Raw genomic sequence first — 16,256 nt, forward strand, 5'->3', positions numbered from 1 at the left:
TTGCTACGCGTGCCTCCATCCTCTTCACCACCAGATACCTTGGACATTCTTGAACACTCGCGACTTTCGGCATGACTACTGTCACACAGGCATCTTCGCTTCGCATGGCGCCAATGAGCCCAGACGAGTACGTGCTCGACCCACGCAAGTCTCTGCCAGACTACCGTCGCGAGATCTACGACTTGCTTCAGTACCTCGACGACGAGCAGGACAAGATCGAGAAGCAACTTGCGCACTTCTCATCTTCAGCAAGCGTCACATCCTCCGCCAAGTCGACAAGACGGCGTGCCTCGAACTCATCGCAGAGAAGGCGCGTTCTCGCCTTGGACGACAATGAAGTCGATGCAGGCTCGGAATCGGACGACGATGCCGATGATTTTGTCGTTGTTGAAGACATCAATGCGGCGAGCCGGAAGAAGCAGCTCTTGGCCCAGCTTCATCAGCTTTGGAGGACAAGGGATGCACTGCGCAAGAGAGCCAAGCAGCTTAACATCCGAATTGACAGTTTGACCCACGGTAAAGGTTCAGGTCTCATGCCTGCCGAAGACTTGTGGCAACCTGGATGCGAGATTCACGGCCAGGATGAGAGCGACGAGCTCTGATAGCCCCGAGACGTATATGCTCTCCGACATGACACTTCCTACAGCATCGCGTGTCACGAAGCGCACACACGTTCCCCCTGTTACTCCTTATCTCTGGTTCTTTTTAGAGTTTCTCGTTTTGTTTTTCGCATTGCATTCGTGATTTCGCTTTCGACTTAAGTTATCAATCCTGGATATTTCCATTCGCCGTCGTTGTTAATTCGGAGTCTGTGAGTAAGTGATTGTTTCTCACGTCTAGCTGCCGCCGATGGACAGAAGTAGACGCAGCACAAAGTTGTAGCACATTCGTTGTGCGCTGTGCTCCTGTGAGAGTCACTACATTTGCTTGCAATGCCTTTACGTGATTGCGACTTCTACCTGACGGAACCTCACCGTATGTGAAACGCAGCTTCCGTATCTAAAGATGTGGTGTGATTTTGGACGGCTCTCAATTTTTTGTGGTACAAAATCGCCCGATTTCGCAGCGTGCAGACCTCGCGTGTTAATTGAGTACACAAAAAGTCGATCAAGAAGAAGTGTGTGGGCAACACTCACGACTTTGAGCTGTCACCTTGTCGTCAACCACCACAAGGAGGTCCATTACAGTCTTTACCTGGTTTCGTCTGCGAGTTGTTTCCATACAGCCCCGAAAACATCTTCTCCTTCAACAGCTGTAATACTTCTGCTTCAGCTCAACCATGGCATCGCATAGACCACGCAGCAACAAGGCTGCCAATGGTGCTTCGACTTCACCCAAACGCAGCTGGATAATTGTCTCAGCTGCGCTCGTTGGCTTCTGCGCTCTCATCGCCGCTCTCGATTCGATCCGATCCAGCTTCTACATCTTTGACCACAAGGCAATCTACAAGATCGCATCGACTGCGGTCGCCAACCATCCAGGCAATGCGACGGCCATCTTTGATGATGTCCTCGACAACCTTCGTGCCGACCCCAAGCTCGCGCCTTACATCAACAAGAATCATTTCAGCGACGAGTCAGAATGGATGTTCAACAATGCCGGTGGTGCTATGGGTAGCATGTTCATCATTCATGCTTCCGTCACCGAGTACCTGATCTTCTTTGGCACTCCCGTCGGAACCGAGGGTCACACTGGTCGTCACACAGTACGTCCTGTCAGCGCACCAAATGAACCCAGTAAAGGAATCGCATCACTGACTTCACACTAACACTGATTTGTACCCAATGAAACAGGCCGATGACTACTTCAACATCCTTACCGGTAACCAATACGCTTTCCCAGCTGGTGCGCTCAAGGCGGAGCACTACCCTGCCGGATCAGTGCACCATCTTCGCCGCGGAACGGTCAAGCAGTACATGATGCCTGAAGACGGCTGCTGGGCGCTCGAGCTTGCTCAGGGCTGGATCCCACCCATGCTTCCCTTTGGTCTCGCCGATGTGCTCAGCTCGACGCTCGACCTGCCCACCTTTGGTATCACTGTCTGGATCACTGCACGAGAAATGGTTGGCAATCTGCTCATCGGCAAGTTTTGAGCTAAAGCCCATTCAATTAGCTGGGCCATACTGTAGGTGCTACACTGCCAATCGAATCAAATCGCCAAGCGCAACCAGACACACCTGCTGTCCTTAGCCAAGTCGGGATGTCTGGCATTAGAGAGGGATTGCAGATAGCGTCCGGCCATCCCACAGTTGTCCTCGGGTCTCTAGAGGTCGCTTGCCGTGCTTTTCGGTCCAGGCTATGATCCCGCCTGTGAGAATGAGCACCTGTTGTGCAATGCTCTGCTGCGCCTGCGTCTCTGAAGCATCGGCTTGAGTGTGGATCTTGACAAGCGCATCTGCCACCCATCCTGCAGCCCTCGTGCCTCTGCCCTTGCTTGAGTTGCAGTGAAAGATCAACTTGGGGATGGTCGAGAGCATTGGTGCTAACGTCGGGAGAGTCGCGGGTATAGAATGGGCTGGCAGATTGATGGCTGCCGGAAGTATGTACTATGAGAGCAGAGAGCCTGTCAGTATCTGCGATATTTTTATTGAGAAGACAAAGGATCCACTTACTTCGCAGTCGGAACGTCGCACATCAATGACGATAAAGTCCTTGCCTGGTGTTTTGTTGGCATACCAAGCAGTGAGCTGATCTACGCTGATCGATCCGGGCTTGGACGTGGGCTCACCGTAGACCTTTTGCCATTCGGCTCGGTTGATTGGATGCTCTTCGGTTGTCATTGTTGGATGATATGTCCAGAAATGATCGTCGCTTGGTCAGTGGATTGTGATAGTCACCGTCTTCCTTAGGGATATGTTGCACAACATTAGTGTATGCTTCGGAGTCTGAGAGAGGACCGAGCCAATGGGGAATTTCAAATTCCCGATCTTGTCAGAGGCCGACCCCCGATAATTACGATGTGGCTCCAGAGAAATTCGGCTATTCCGGTCGTGCTAATGTTGGAACGGGTTGGTTGTTGCGGTTGCGGGGTAAACGCTTGGGCCGGCTTTGCAACCAGTAGCATGTAGTCAACATCAATACTGGCTATCGCGCTCATTGTCAGTGGCACACTAGCATCATCGATGAACCAGAAAGATCAATCACTTCAAGATCAACATGCTGCGATTACGACCTGTTGCAACGAGCGCTTGCTCCGCTGCCTCTCTACTGCATCGCTCTGCAGCATGCTATCCTAGAAGCGCGATCCGCTGCTACTCTACAAGCATTGGCCCAACACAGCTAGTGTCGCTGGATACTTTGTCCGACATCGCCAAAACCGAGCATGGGTCGGCTTCGCCATATGATGAGCACATTTCGGTGCTGACGCTCAACCGTGCGCCTGCCAAGAATGCCATCTCGAAGGCACTTTTGGCGGAGATGGATCAACACGTCACGTCGCTGCTCACCTCGTCTACGGTTCGAACGCTGTTGATCCGCTCTTCCGTGAGCGGAACGTTCTGCGCCGGTGCAGATCTCAAGGAGCGCAAAGGAATGTCAAAAGCGGAAGTGGATGCGTTCTTACTGGGCTTGCGGAAAGTGTTCACCAATGTGTCACGATTGCCGATGCCTACGATTGCCTGTCTCGATGGATTGGCTATGGGCGGAGGGCTGGAGCTCGCGCTCACGTGTGATCTGAGGATTGCCGGACCCGCAGCAACGAGGCTGGGCTTGACCGAGACAAAGCTTGGCATCATTCCTGGCGCCGGCGGAACGAGCAGGTTGACCAGATTGGTGGGAGCTGCTCGTGCAAAAGAGCTCATCTTCAGTGCCAAACTCGTTGATGCGGTCGAGGCAAGTCGAATCGGGTTTGTCGACATTGTCGCTCAGGAAGGTGACGATACAGCTGCCTTCAACAAGGGAGTACAGCTTGCAAGATCGTTCGCTAAGAATGGTAAGTTCCGCGGATCTCTCTCTCTTTATCTTGTATTTTGCCGTTCCGCTTGGCTTGAGAACCGAATGAGTCGATGCAAAGGCGCAAAGGGCTCGAATCTGGATGTCAGGATGGCAAGTGTGGGATTAATACTCAGACCTCGAAGCTCAGCATTGTTTGCTGCAGGCTATTGAAGCGGGATGGCGTAAACACATGGATCGGTCAAGTCTATCCACGCCGAACATCAAGTCCGCATAGCGATTTCTTCCACAAATGGCTTGTTTGAATGCGCCAAGACCTAACAGTTGTGACTGATATTTCTCAAACTTGATCTTTTTTTTGGTTTCTTGCTGTTTTTCGCAGGACCACTAGCGGTGCGAGCTGCTAAGCTTGCGATCGACAAGGGCGAACAGATGGACCCTGAGACGGCGCTTGACTTTGAGCGCCAATGCTATGAGACGATTCTTGGCACCAAGGATCGTCTGGAAGGGCTCAAAGCGTTTGCTGAAAAGCGGGAGCCCGAGTACCGAGGCGAGTAGTTAGAGACTTGCAAGTGTCGCTGCATGCAGAGCTGCTCTTCGACATGAGCCACGACGGCAACTCGAGCCGCTTTTGGAATAGATAGAAGAATTCTAGTTCAGGTCTGGTCACGGATTTGTCATGAGTGAGTGGATTTTTCTGATCAATAAATATATATCCAGTAATTCGCTTGAAGGCTCTGGCATAGTAAGAGGATGCACGACTACCTTGAGAATCCCTCTTAAAAGAGAAAGTCAGTCGGAGTTGCGTTTATGTTAGTGCAGCTGCTGTCAAAGTGACAATTCAAGGTTCGCGTTCGTGATTCGTGATTGTTGTACGACGGCGTTCGAGTAGCGAGTGAAACCGTGTTTCATATCACCTTCAGCCCCGCTTACTGTTCTCCGACTGGCTAGCATGAGAAATTGAAGCTGAGACACGATCGTACTTGTGACTCGTTGCGAAATGTGTTTGCTCACCGCCACGACGTGGTACCTCTCAAGTCTAGTATTCAGGTACCTCAGCGGCTATCTGTAACACTGCAGTGCTATAAGGCATATCTCGTTGTTTTTCAACATGCTGGTTCCTAGTTGTTGACCGTGCCTGGTCCAATCTTTGCTCTTTGTGTTCTCCTCAGAAGAGTCAAGGTCGATCTGGCATCTCGGAGATGCGTCTATCTGCATAAACGATGTGATTGACAGAACAAAGTATCGTGCAAGTGCTACAAGAAAGACGGAAGACGGAAGAGACTATCGTGCAGAGAGCTACAAGAAAACCTCTTCTCGCCTCGGATGCTGAGCGTCAAATCCGACCACATTCGTGATGTAGCCTTCCGAAAACAGCATATTGGCAGCAGTCGAGAAAGCTACCAATGTTGAATTTGCGTTCACCCATCATTCGTGATTGCGGTCCCACTTTGTTGGAAGTGCTGCTCAAACCAACGGCGACAGTCAAGCGCACCTTTTAGGTAGGACGGTGGACCAGGTTTCTTGCTTCGTGTCCTGACCTTTATCTGTGGTGGCTGCTTGAGGTTAGCAAGAACAAGGAACGAGTCTGTGCGAGCCAGAGCAGAGCCCAAGTCCGTGAGTGTAGCCATGCGTGATGTTTCATGTCACATTCAGATTCTGGATGTTGGTATTCAAGTAGAAAGCAGTGAATCCCCGTTTTCTATAATCGTAAGTAAAAAATAAAAACAAAAAAGCCAAAGCATTCAAATACTGTATGCGGATTACTCAAGTCACTTTCTGCTGCAGCAAAATCACAATCACAGTCATGAATCGTATCTCGTAAATCGCGAATCGTGAATGCAACCCCACTTTCGCTTGTTCAATGATCGGCAACGTCGTACCCGAAACGGAAACAAGACCGAATTGTTCAGCTTCCTTGTTCTCTTGGTCCATAACGTAGGTCCATAACGTAGATAGAGCTACACAGGAAAGCTTGCTCACTTCGGATGACAGCGCTAGAAGAAGCTGTCGCCGGTTAGTATGATAACACTGCTGAACTTGAGACTGGGACAAAGAAGAGAGTCGGTGATGCCTGTTCAACAGCGGCTGAGCGGCGGTTTCACATTTGCAGGTCTGCTAGCCGCCTGGATTATCCAGCTTGTGGTTCTGCATGCTTGATTGTCTTGCTTCTTTATCCGTCAGCAAAACGTGGATTCAATCAACAGCATCCATCCACAACTGTCTCGAACTAAGCCTTTCTCTCCTTTTCCGCTTCCGCTGGGCTTGGCTCAAGTCTGTGCCCACACGCAATCCATCTCTGTAAGCGCTGCCGCCAACGCTCCTCAACCGCCTTCCACCATCTCTTTGCTCTGCTTCCTTCTTGGGTCCATACCTCGTCTTGCTGCCATTCCGCCTAGGGCTGGGCTGCTCTTCCGTGGTTTTCTGGTGCGCTGCATCGCTCACACTACACTTGACCCTAGCCTCTTCATCCATCCATAAACTTCCCCCAGGTTACATCAACACCATTCAAACTCCGTCCGCGCCTCACCTGCTTGATTGCGCCTTTCCTGTCATCCTGTGGGTTTGCCCTGCGCATCACGTCGTTAGTTTTGTCCAGCAATCACTGTCTGAATACTTGCCACAAATCCCACGAGGGGCCTCCAATTGTTGTGCCGTCGTGTTTTGTGTGCCATAGTTTCGTTCTCAGTCTGCCGCTGCTCTTGCTCGCTCAGACGATTCTCCCGGTCAAACCCCCGGTCAACCAGCTTTGCTCATTCAGTTCCTTCTGTCCAGTGCGTCTGCCCGTCCCTGTTTGGGAACTCGTCCATATATACTCGAAAAAATGTTGCAAGTCGTTCGCAGTCTCTTGTACCGCCTCCTCGATCTCTTGTACGCCTTTGTCGAACACTTGCCCTTCTCATCCTCCGCCATCCCCTCAACTCGGCAAGAGTCAAGCTCGACCTTCACCGCTCAACCTCTCCTGCTCTACGCAGCGATTCTTGTCGTCTCACTCTTTGTTCTCAACGTCTTTCGAGCGGCGCTGACCGACTACCACCGCAAGTTTTACCTAGAACCCAGCACAATGATCATCAAGTCACCCCACGTCTTCACCGCCCCTACCAACTATACTCTTCCCGAGTTCCTCTTCAAGCCCATCGACATCGCTGCATGCAAGGAGCGCGCAAACGATCCCCTTCTCTACCCTGCTGAGCCCGAGGTCACGGGTCGTCCCGATGCGAAGCCTCTCTCGCTCGTCGATGTGCGCGAATATGCCACCAACCTCGCCTCGGCGCTCATCTCGGGTTCCACCGAGTCCGGTCGCAAGTACGGCAAAGGTGATGTGGTTGGCATCAATGCCGCCAACACACACGACTACCTCGCCTGCGCACTAGGTATCATGATGACTGGCGCAAGTGTTGCTCTCTTCAATCCGTCTTACAAGCCCATTGAACTCGCACACCAGATTCGAATGGTCAAGGCCACCGCTGTCATTACCACCGCAGCTTCGTACAAATCCACTCAGGAGGCCGCTCAACAGGCTGCCGTGAAGGGTGAAGACAGCCTTGAACACCTCGCTACACCTCCTGAAATCCTTGTGTTCGAGGAGAGCCACGATGTTTCCATCTCCAAGATCCTCAAAGTGGGAAAGGATGAGTTGCCAGAGACCCGTACATTGCTGGACAATGTCAAGCTGGACCCCAAGACCACCACGGCTGTCTTTTGCTTTTCCTCGGGTACCACCGGTGGTCCCAAGGCGGTCATGCTCTCGCACTATGCCATTGTGGCCAACATCATCCAGGCTTCTTTTGCCATGCTCGACCGTGTCAACGACCCTCTCATTGACGAGGATAACTGGTACGCTGGCGGCCGAGAACTTCTCCTCGGCTACTTTACTACTCGCGTCTCCGAAACCTGGAACACTGCTGCCGATGCGGTCAACACCGTCACCGAAAAGCTCGGTGGTGTCCAGTTGGCGCCTCGTCTCAGCCGTGGCGAGTTCCACCTGGGTCTCTTGCCTCTCTTCCACTGCTACGGTCTGCTGATGGGCTTTATGAACCTTCACACAGCTACACCTACCATTGTGCTGCCAAGATTTGCGCTTGACGTCTTCCTGGCCACCGTCCAGCGCCATCGCATCACTTTCTGCTTTGTCGTCCCACCGATCCTCCTCGCTCTTGCCAAGCATCCTAGTGTCGCCAACTACGACCTTCGCTCGCTCACCAAAGTCAGCTCTGGTGCTGCATCACTCCCACACGAACTGCGCTTGGCAGTCAAGAAGCGTCTGGGCATCGACTCGACCGACGGCTACGGCATGTCGGAAATGTCGCCCCTCGTCTGCAGTCAGAACACCAAGGACATCGAACACTATCCGGGTACCGTCGGCCAGCTTGTACCTGGCACCGAAGCTAAAGTGATCGGTCCGGATGGCAAAGAGGTGGGCTTTGACGAGGAGGGCGAACTCTGCCTGCGAGGACCCCAAATGATGCAGGGTTATCTGAACAACGATGAAGCCAACGTCAAGACGTTCATCCCGTCCATAGACGATCCCGGCCGCTTCCTGCGCACGGGCGACATTGTCAAAGTGAACAAGGACGGCTTTGTCACCATCACCGATCGTTTGAAGGATGTAATCAAGTACAATGGTTTCCAAGTTCCACCTTCGGAGCTCGAAGCGATCATGTTCAAAGAGGATCGAGTGGGCGACTGCGCGGTGCTCGGCGTTCCGGATCAAGAAGGTACCGAATTGCCATGGGCTTTCGTCGTCCTCAGCCCCAAAACCAAAGAAGAGATTGGCGACGACGAGGACAAGAAGAATCAACTGGAAAAAGAGTTGCTCGACTTTGTCAACCAACGCGTCAACGCCAACTACAAGAAGCTTCGTGGTTTGACATGGCTCGATGCGCTTCCCAAATCCGCTTCGGGCAAGATCCTAAAGAAGGACATCCGAGCCATGGTCGAACAGCACAAGTTGAGCGCTCGCAAGTAATTTTCCCTCGCCATCCTCGATCGACGACCCACGATCCATGTCCCTTTGCTTTCCGTGTTCGACTTTGATTCAAGCTGGTTGGATTTTTCGTTTCGTTTTTCGCTGTACTTGTAGCAGAAGGATTTTTGTTTTGGTCATCTTGCAATTAATTTCATGACTATCATCCATGTTTGACGAGATGGATTCACGATTGTGATATGCATGAGGTGGTCTACGATCACGAATCTGGCTTGAATCGACTGAGGAGACAAGTCTAGGATTGAACGGAACCAAAGCCCTGTTTGCACTGTTTGCCCAAGATCGCAGAGCCTGATTGCATGTAGCAGATCTTTGCACTTACACAATCGTCGGTGGTGCACTCGGGACTCTTGGGGCTGTTTCTACCTTGGTATACGGTGAACTGCTGGACGAGGTGCTTTCTGACCGCCATCTCTTCTGTCAATTTGGCCCAGAACGTCGCATTGAGCGGCACATTGCTCGGCCAAATGGCATCTCCTCCGATGGAATGAGACGAGTTGGCGTCGGAAGCCGAGAAGTTGGAATAAGCCGAGCGGGCCGAATAGAGGTACTCGTAGACGGGACCGTGCGAGGTGGATGCGAGATTGGCGAATGTGGGGACAGGTGTGTAGAACTGATGGTAGTCCATCACCTCGTATGTGCTGGCATTTACGTGCATGATACGCAGTGCTGGGTTCACATTGTTGCCAGGCGTCACCGAGGGCGCCATGAAGCTCACCGCTTTCGCAAAGCCTGCCGCTTTGCTAGTACCATTGTTAGCGTAGAAGATGTTGAACTGGTCCTCGTGTGTGTGGCCGAAGAAGATGTGCGCAACCACATGCGGCGCGAACCGATCCACGACCTGGTAGAAGAGGTTCGTCGGATTGTCCAGAGGATTACTTCCATCCCACCCAGTCAAAACGTGTCCCACGATCCAAACTCGCTCTCCGCGCTCTTCCGCGTGAAACAGCTCGTCCGTAAGGAACCGAAGACTTCCCGAAAAGTCGGGATTCTGCGTATGTATCATGTTGAATACGTTGTTCTTGTACCAAAAGTCCGTGTTGATCGCAATGATACGCAACCCTTTTCGCGGTGTAACCGAATATCCAGCATAGTGCGAGCGCACCTGTTCAGCCTCGGCATGATCGAACCATCCTTCTGCCTCCCAGAGACGCGCAAGATTGTCCCAGTCCCAAGACAGTTGATCAGATCGTCCGTCTGGCAACGCTCCTTGCGAGGCGAAATCAGAGGGCGACGAATCGTGGTTTCCAATCGCATTGAACACGGGCCCTTTACCGAGCATGGCACGAATCGAATCGTATAAACTTTGATGCGTGTACTTGACCAAGTCTTGAGAGATGTACTGCGCGAGATCATGAACCACCATGTCACCCGTATGGATAGTCATGTCGACCTGCTCACCTCCGTTAAGCGGCGTCACAGCTTCCAGCGTGGACAAGGTCAAGCTCCAAGGTGTATCGCAATGAAAGTTGCCCCAGTAGTTTGAAACCTCCGAGATGTTGGATTTCGGCAGCGTTCCTTGCCTGAAGTTACCACTGCTCAGAGTAGAATTATACGCGTCCGCACGACAACACCTTCCGTTGGTGCAAGACGCCTCACCCCCCACGAAGAAGCGCGGATCAATGTGGATGTCCGACATGTGCAGCACGCGCAGATGCTTGCCGTTTTTCGTGGGCGTACCAACATTGGTGTTGTACGAAGAAGGAGGAGTGCGCTTGCCGTGGAACCACTTGTCGAAGAACGTTTCGTCCAGGTGACGCGGTTTGGGAAGCGTGCAGTTCGAGGTGGAAGATCCGACAACGATGTTGCAGATGTACTGTGCGTCGGTGCTGTCGGGTGATGTAAAGTCGGCGTAGCTGAGAACCTGAGTGTATACGGAGCCGAGCACTTGCGGTGCGTACGTCTTTGCACAGCTCGAGGCAGACTTGTACGAGTACTTGGTGCACAGTTCGACTAGCATTGAGGGCACTTCCTGGGGAGATTGGCGAGCGAGCGTCTGGCCAACCTTGAGCGCAGAGGCGCACTTTGTACAGTTGGTACCGGATGAAGCAAAGATATCGGTGAGCTGCTTTCGTACTTTAGAAGCAATCTCGGGAGAAGCAGCCCCAGTGGCTACCGGGTAGATGGCTTCCGAAGGCGACGGACCAAGAGGGAGGATGGTGGGGTTGGCGAGGAGATCCGAGAAGACCGAATGGCGTGCGACATCGGTGACAATAGGTCGAGGCTCAGCAGTCATGGACTTGGGGTCGTTGTAATACGAAGCAAAGATGGAAGTTGGAAAGGCACTCGATGCTGTGTAGGCCGATGTCTGCAGCTCGAAACCACCTGCCATGGCGTCAGATGAGGGTGTTGTAGCATCGTTACGAGCAGCAAAGCGAGCAGGTGAGGATGCAGCCAGTTGCACAAGGCCCAGTACGGCAGCTAGAGATGCGACGACCTTCATCCTGTACCAAACCGGCTGTATCCACGATGAAGAAGAAGGGCAAGATGTTGTTGTGGATGGGGACGCAAGGTCTTTATCGTCCAGAAGGGGCGTCTTTTCTAGGTCGTACGACATCCTGGAATGCATCCTCTCTTCAGAGTGTGAGGAGGATTCGGCGGGCTTTTGCGCCGATTGCCCTCTACAGCAAGCTGGAAAGAGGCGCCGAAGAACCGCTGATGGTCTATCAAATACATGCTCGAAGCGAGAACCTTCGACTTTTCTTTTCAAAACAGCTAGTGCGCTCAGATCATTCTGGCCTACCATTCGCTGAGGCAGTATGGTCACGTCTCTCATTGTCACCAGATCATCCTCCGACTGCACACATGTCCAGACAGATTGCTCTTGGGAGAACACATAATGCTCGATCAATTCAATCGAGAACGGTGGTGCGGCATAAGCATCAAGGTCCGTTCAGAAGCGTGGTCGATTCAGTGATTGAGAGCACGTTTTCAGGGTCCACCCACGTTCTCGTGTCTGACGGTAGATACCTCGAAGCTCAGCTCACCAAACGGATCAAGCATTCGAATGCAGCGACGCAGCAACAGTCGCATTGCATATGAACGTGACATGATGCAAAGATGACTCGCAGACCTGCTTCTCTGATTGCTCCGACCAGGTTCCGCCGGCGAAACGCCTCATCGTCTTTGTTCATTGCTTTTGTGTCGCACTTTCACGATTCACTTTTCAGCGACATTGACCGGCTCGGAGTCATGAGTCTTTGGTATCTCGGATTGCTACTGTGTTGAAGCATCGGGCATGTCACTGGACAGATTCAAGATTGCCGCCTCAAAAAAGTCAGCTCAGCTGCCTCCTGCAGAGATAACGTTGTCCACAATACCATTATTCAAGCTATCATCATACAAGGATGCGGGTGCAGGCTCCTGCGGCGTGCGACTCTCCATCTGTGGCATCAACGGAATCTGATGTCTGATCCTCGCTCGACCCACCTCGCTTCTGCCAGCTGCTGCAGCTATATCGCCTAACTCTGCAACGCCAACAGTCAGCAACCGACGTTCCAAGGATATTACCACGGTTACCAACATGTGGAGATTTCTGGTTTCACCGCCAAGACAAACAACTTCTCTTGCCAGTTATGGGTCGCGCACAGACTCTGCGAGCTTGAGATGAATCCGCATATTCTTAATGGGTGTTTCAGCATCACTTGACTCTTTTCCTCCATCTGTGATCGAAAAACAAATCAGCCCAGCACCTCCCTCGCACGCTTCGAAGGAATCGTAAGCATGTCCGACGTGGGTCAGCCTCGAGAGTTTCGCATTGAGTTTCCTGCAGAGGACCTCGAGCGTCTGCAGCGTAAGCTCGATGATACCAGACTGCCTGAGCACGAGATCACTGGCGGACTGCAGCCGTGGGAATTCGGCACAGATCTAGCCAAGCTGCGACAGGTACTCAACGACTGGAAGAGCGGTAACCCAAACGACAGTCATTGTCAGCCTGTAGGCTCGGCTGGACAGGGTGTCAAAGCATGGTGGAGGAGTGTTGAATCCGAGCTCAACTGCTTCCCGCATTACATGGTGCAAATCGAAGGTATCGCTGTGCACTTTCAACATTTCAAATCAGCCATCGCCGACGATCAAGCTGAATTGCCTGCGATCCCGTTGATCTTTTCGCATGGCTGGCCAGGTTGCTTTACAGAGGCGTTCCACTTTGCCTCGAAGCTAGTCGAGTCTCGATCCCCACGTTTCGAAGTGATCGTGCCGAGCTTGCCTGGCTACGGTTTTTCGCAGGCGCCTCTCAAGAAAGGATGGACGCTTCAAGATTCCGCCAGAGTCTTCGATACACTCATGACATCCGTACTCGGCTTCAAATCGTACATGGCTCAAGGTGGCGATTGGGGCTCGTTGGTGACGCGCTTCTTGGCCAACAGCCCACACTGCAAGATTGCGCATGTCAACTTTGCCCCTCCGCAACCTCCTCTTTGGAGCATTCCAGCTTTGGTACTTGAACAGTCCGGGTACAAAGGCATAGCTCCGAGAGCGCTCAAAATGCTCGGCTACAATGCTCAGGAAGTGCTCGGACTCAAACGTGCATTAGAGTATCTTGATCAGGGAAATGCGTACACAAAAATCCAGGGCACTCAACCGTCAACACTCGGATACAGTCTGTACGACAACCCCGTTGGTATCCTCAGCTGGATCATGGAGAAGTTCCACGCGTGGTCTGATCCTCGTTGTCCCGCATTCCACAATACGCAAGCCCAACGCTTTTCACACTCGCGTGTCAACGATCAAGAGATTTTGATCGTTGTCATGATCTACTTTCTGACCAACACGATTCATACCTCTTTATTGCCGTACAAGGAGTCGATGCACCAGTTTCAGAAACCCGACTGGAAAATGTGGGAGGCTGCAAGGTACAAACCTTTTGGCTTTTCGCATTTCCCTTACGAACTTGCGGCCGGTCCTAGGAGCTGGCTTGCAAAGTATAAGCTCAATTGGCAGTTTTACAAGATGCACGACTACGGCGGTCATTTTGCTGCTCTGTGAGTTCAAGGGCTATTCACCCGATAAGCCAAGTTCGAATGACACACACTGACCCCGTTCTCGTTTCTCGTGCATGTGTCGAACACAGGGATAATCCGGATGCATTGGTGCAAGACATGCAGGAATTCGCCAATCAACACTGGCCGCGTGATTAGCGACGAGTCCAAATGCGAATCGATATAGCTGCGTGCATCGATGTTTTACATGATCGGATCGTGAATGGTAGTCGCTTTGTGCAGACGAGGTGTTGACAGTCGAATGTCCAGGTTGGGAAGTGCAAAGTCTAGGAAGCGCTGACAAAGTTGCGAGCCTTGATGGCGTCCTTATTGGCCTTTCTGAGCACCTTTCTTCTGGCCTGTTCTTCCTGCGCCGCTTTGGATAACAAGTTGGCTCGCTTTGCCTCTGGGCTCAACGCCACTTCCTGCTCGGCACTAGCTCTCGTTGTTGTCGCTGGGTTACCAGCTTTTGCTGCGCGTTCGGCGGCTTTTGCTTCCGCTTTTTCCTTTGCCAGTTGAGCGGCACGCAGAATCTTGGATTGACGCTTCTGTGCAGCACGTGCTTCACCTTTCGACATGTTCGCCATCTCAATGGAAGCGAGAGAAGACGAGGATGCTATCGAAGCGTCATCCAGAAGCTTGAACAGCCAAGGAGGATACTCGTTGTCCTGAAGCGCTACGGGGTCCGCCTTGTCCTTGAAGATGGACACGCCTTTGAGTACGGTTCCCGGAGGTGCTGCTGAAGGTAGGGATGGCGCTTCGGCGGAAGCATTCGATGAAGACGAAGGGGCGGAGGACGATGCTGTCGCTGATGCAGTTGCGTAGGTGCGCGAGAGTGGTACATGTTTAAGAGAAGCACATAATGCTCGAATCGACGTCGTCGACGTTCGGATCATTTTTGCAAAGATCAAGCTAGTCAGGTACGCTTTGAAAGTCACTAGCCGGGATGTTTCCTGAATCGTCGTTAATCGACCAATCGCGAATGAAAACTGATATGGCGAGAGTGGTGTTGAACGGAGCAAGGAGGTTTCGAAGAAAGCAAGCCCTTGTTACAAAAAAAAAGAACGGTATCCCAGCGTGGCACGTGACTGCAACACGAAGCCATAAAGACAGATTTCAGCTGTTACAAGACCAAATCTCACACTAACTAAGCGACAACACGCGTAACAAACGTCGTGCGTCGTGTGGGTCGAGGCCATGAACCGTAATTCCTTCGTTTTGCTCACACAAGGCTGCGGTGCTCAAGATCTGCCATCGGGAAGACAGACTTCATGATTCACTCCATCTCGATCTTGGTAGAACACGGAAGTCTAAATGCAGTGTCAAGTCTACGGCTGAAACAAGTTAGCGTCAATCGACGTACGATGTTTGTCTAGGTGGAAGCCGCTGGCGTCGTAGTTTCGGAAGCCAGGTTGGCTTTCTGCCTCTCGAGCATCTTTCTTCTTGCTTCGAGGATCATTTTCTCCTTTCGATCCTTGAGTATCCTGGCGCGCTCTTCCGGTGTTGTGGCCCAGCTACTTGAGCTGCCTTGATTGCTGGAGCTTGGATGAGAGTCGAGCATGGACGGCTGGTTGTCGGATGTCAAGCGTGATTGGAGACCGAAGCGCGAAATGAGGTTAGGAGACTTGTCCGAAGCGCTAGTGGCTGATGAAGAACGCACAGCAGCTGCATTTGTTGGCGCACGATGGACATTCTGCGCTCCAAGATTTGCTGCATTGGGCGACGTGGAAGTTTCGGCTGTACTGAAGAAGCCAGCTGGTGGAGAAGGTAGGCCGCCTTCGTTCAAGATACGTTCACAAGTTTCTTCGACACTACCGGAGCGCTGAAGGTCGTAGCGGATCGAGGCGTCTGGAATGTGTGGGAAGAGCGCCTTGATCGAGTCTACCATATGTTGTGGCACCGGACGTGAACGAGCTGCATTGATTGCTGGCGCCTGGTTACCACCGGTGGAGTTGTGAGGGCCACCGCCAAACGCAAAGCGCAGGATCGACCACAGGACGACGATGGCCAAGAGCGCACCAAGACTGTCGTTCATGTTGTACGCTCTTGAGCAAGCCCGCAATTGCAGAAGCGTTAACCGTAGAAAAAGGGCTGATGGGGCCTCGACGATACGACAAAACCCTTGAGACAGGAGCGGCGAGGAAAGCAGTGACACCCGTTACAGAATACAGTAACGATTTGCCGTAATCGCTTCAACGTAGGTATCGGATCTCGTCTGGTGAGCAGAGTGCTGCAAAGAAAGTCGACGTTGGCGAGTGTGTGGTGTTGACCCTGGACCTCAGAGGGCGTGCATATGATTCGGAAGCTTGGATGAGCGTGAGAAGAAAAGAGCGAGAGCAAGCAATCAGCCCTGTAAGTATCGTGTATCAAGCTCTAAATTGTGGAACCGACGAATCTGA

At 52.2% G+C, this 16,256-nt stretch overlaps 9 protein-coding genes across 9 annotated transcripts; 5 read left to right on the forward strand and 4 right to left on the reverse strand.

The window, feature by feature from the left end:
- Window positions 1-71: 71 nt before the first annotated feature.
- UMAG_01933 (uncharacterized protein) lies at window positions 72-602 on the forward strand (the record flags this gene model as incomplete). Its single annotated transcript, XM_011389551.1, has 1 exon — window positions 72-602. One exon carries the CDS (start codon window positions 72-74, stop codon window positions 600-602), a length of 531 nt encoding a protein of 176 aa, XP_011387853.1.
- Window positions 603-1,279: 677 nt separating this feature from the next.
- Window positions 1,280-2,093, forward strand: UMAG_01934 (C-8 sterol isomerase; the record flags this gene model as incomplete). Its single annotated transcript, XM_011389552.1, has 2 exons — window positions 1,280-1,705; window positions 1,794-2,093. The coding sequence occupies 2 exons, from the start codon at window positions 1,280-1,282 to the stop codon at window positions 2,091-2,093; spliced, it is 726 nt and encodes a 241-aa protein (XP_011387854.1).
- Window positions 2,094-2,210: 117 nt separating this feature from the next.
- UMAG_12342 (uncharacterized protein) lies at window positions 2,211-2,780 on the reverse strand (the record flags this gene model as incomplete). The annotated part of the gene is made up of 2 exons (XM_011389839.1): window positions 2,211-2,546; window positions 2,613-2,780. The coding sequence occupies 2 exons, from the start codon at window positions 2,778-2,780 to the stop codon at window positions 2,211-2,213; spliced, it is 504 nt and encodes a 167-aa protein (XP_011388141.1).
- A 376-nt stretch (window positions 2,781-3,156) lies between these two features.
- On the forward strand, window positions 3,157-4,449 carry UMAG_01935 (putative methylglutaconyl-coa hydratase; the record flags this gene model as incomplete). The annotated part of the gene is made up of 2 exons (XM_011389553.1): window positions 3,157-3,931; window positions 4,274-4,449. 2 exons carry the CDS (start codon window positions 3,157-3,159, stop codon window positions 4,447-4,449), a joined length of 951 nt encoding a protein of 316 aa, XP_011387855.1.
- A 2,266-nt stretch (window positions 4,450-6,715) lies between these two features.
- UMAG_01936 (uncharacterized protein) lies at window positions 6,716-8,860 on the forward strand (the record flags this gene model as incomplete). Its single annotated transcript, XM_011389554.1, has 1 exon — window positions 6,716-8,860. One exon carries the CDS (start codon window positions 6,716-6,718, stop codon window positions 8,858-8,860), a length of 2,145 nt encoding a protein of 714 aa, XP_011387856.1.
- Window positions 8,861-9,113: 253 nt separating this feature from the next.
- UMAG_01937 (uncharacterized protein) lies at window positions 9,114-11,321 on the reverse strand (the record flags this gene model as incomplete). Its single annotated transcript, XM_011389555.1, has 1 exon — window positions 9,114-11,321. The coding sequence occupies one exon, from the start codon at window positions 11,319-11,321 to the stop codon at window positions 9,114-9,116; it is 2,208 nt and encodes a 735-aa protein (XP_011387857.1).
- Window positions 11,322-12,601: 1,280 nt separating this feature from the next.
- On the forward strand, window positions 12,602-13,864 carry UMAG_01938 (uncharacterized protein; the record flags this gene model as incomplete). The annotated part of the gene is made up of 1 exon (XM_011389556.1): window positions 12,602-13,864. The coding sequence occupies one exon, from the start codon at window positions 12,602-12,604 to the stop codon at window positions 13,862-13,864; it is 1,263 nt and encodes a 420-aa protein (XP_011387858.1).
- A 280-nt stretch (window positions 13,865-14,144) lies between these two features.
- Window positions 14,145-14,753, reverse strand: UMAG_01939 (mitochondrial 54S ribosomal protein mL54; the record flags this gene model as incomplete). Its single annotated transcript, XM_011389557.1, has 1 exon — window positions 14,145-14,753. The coding sequence occupies one exon, from the start codon at window positions 14,751-14,753 to the stop codon at window positions 14,145-14,147; it is 609 nt and encodes a 202-aa protein (XP_011387859.1).
- A 476-nt stretch (window positions 14,754-15,229) lies between these two features.
- Window positions 15,230-15,892, reverse strand: UMAG_01940 (uncharacterized protein; the record flags this gene model as incomplete). The annotated part of the gene is made up of 1 exon (XM_011389558.1): window positions 15,230-15,892. One exon carries the CDS (start codon window positions 15,890-15,892, stop codon window positions 15,230-15,232), a length of 663 nt encoding a protein of 220 aa, XP_011387860.1.
- Between the last annotated feature and the right edge of the window lie 364 nt (window positions 15,893-16,256).

Source organism: Mycosarcoma maydis, chromosome 3 (assembly GCF_000328475.2).
Source record: "Mycosarcoma maydis chromosome 3, whole genome shotgun sequence".
NCBI classification, from domain to species: Eukaryota; Fungi; Basidiomycota; class Ustilaginomycetes; order Ustilaginales; genus Mycosarcoma; species Mycosarcoma maydis.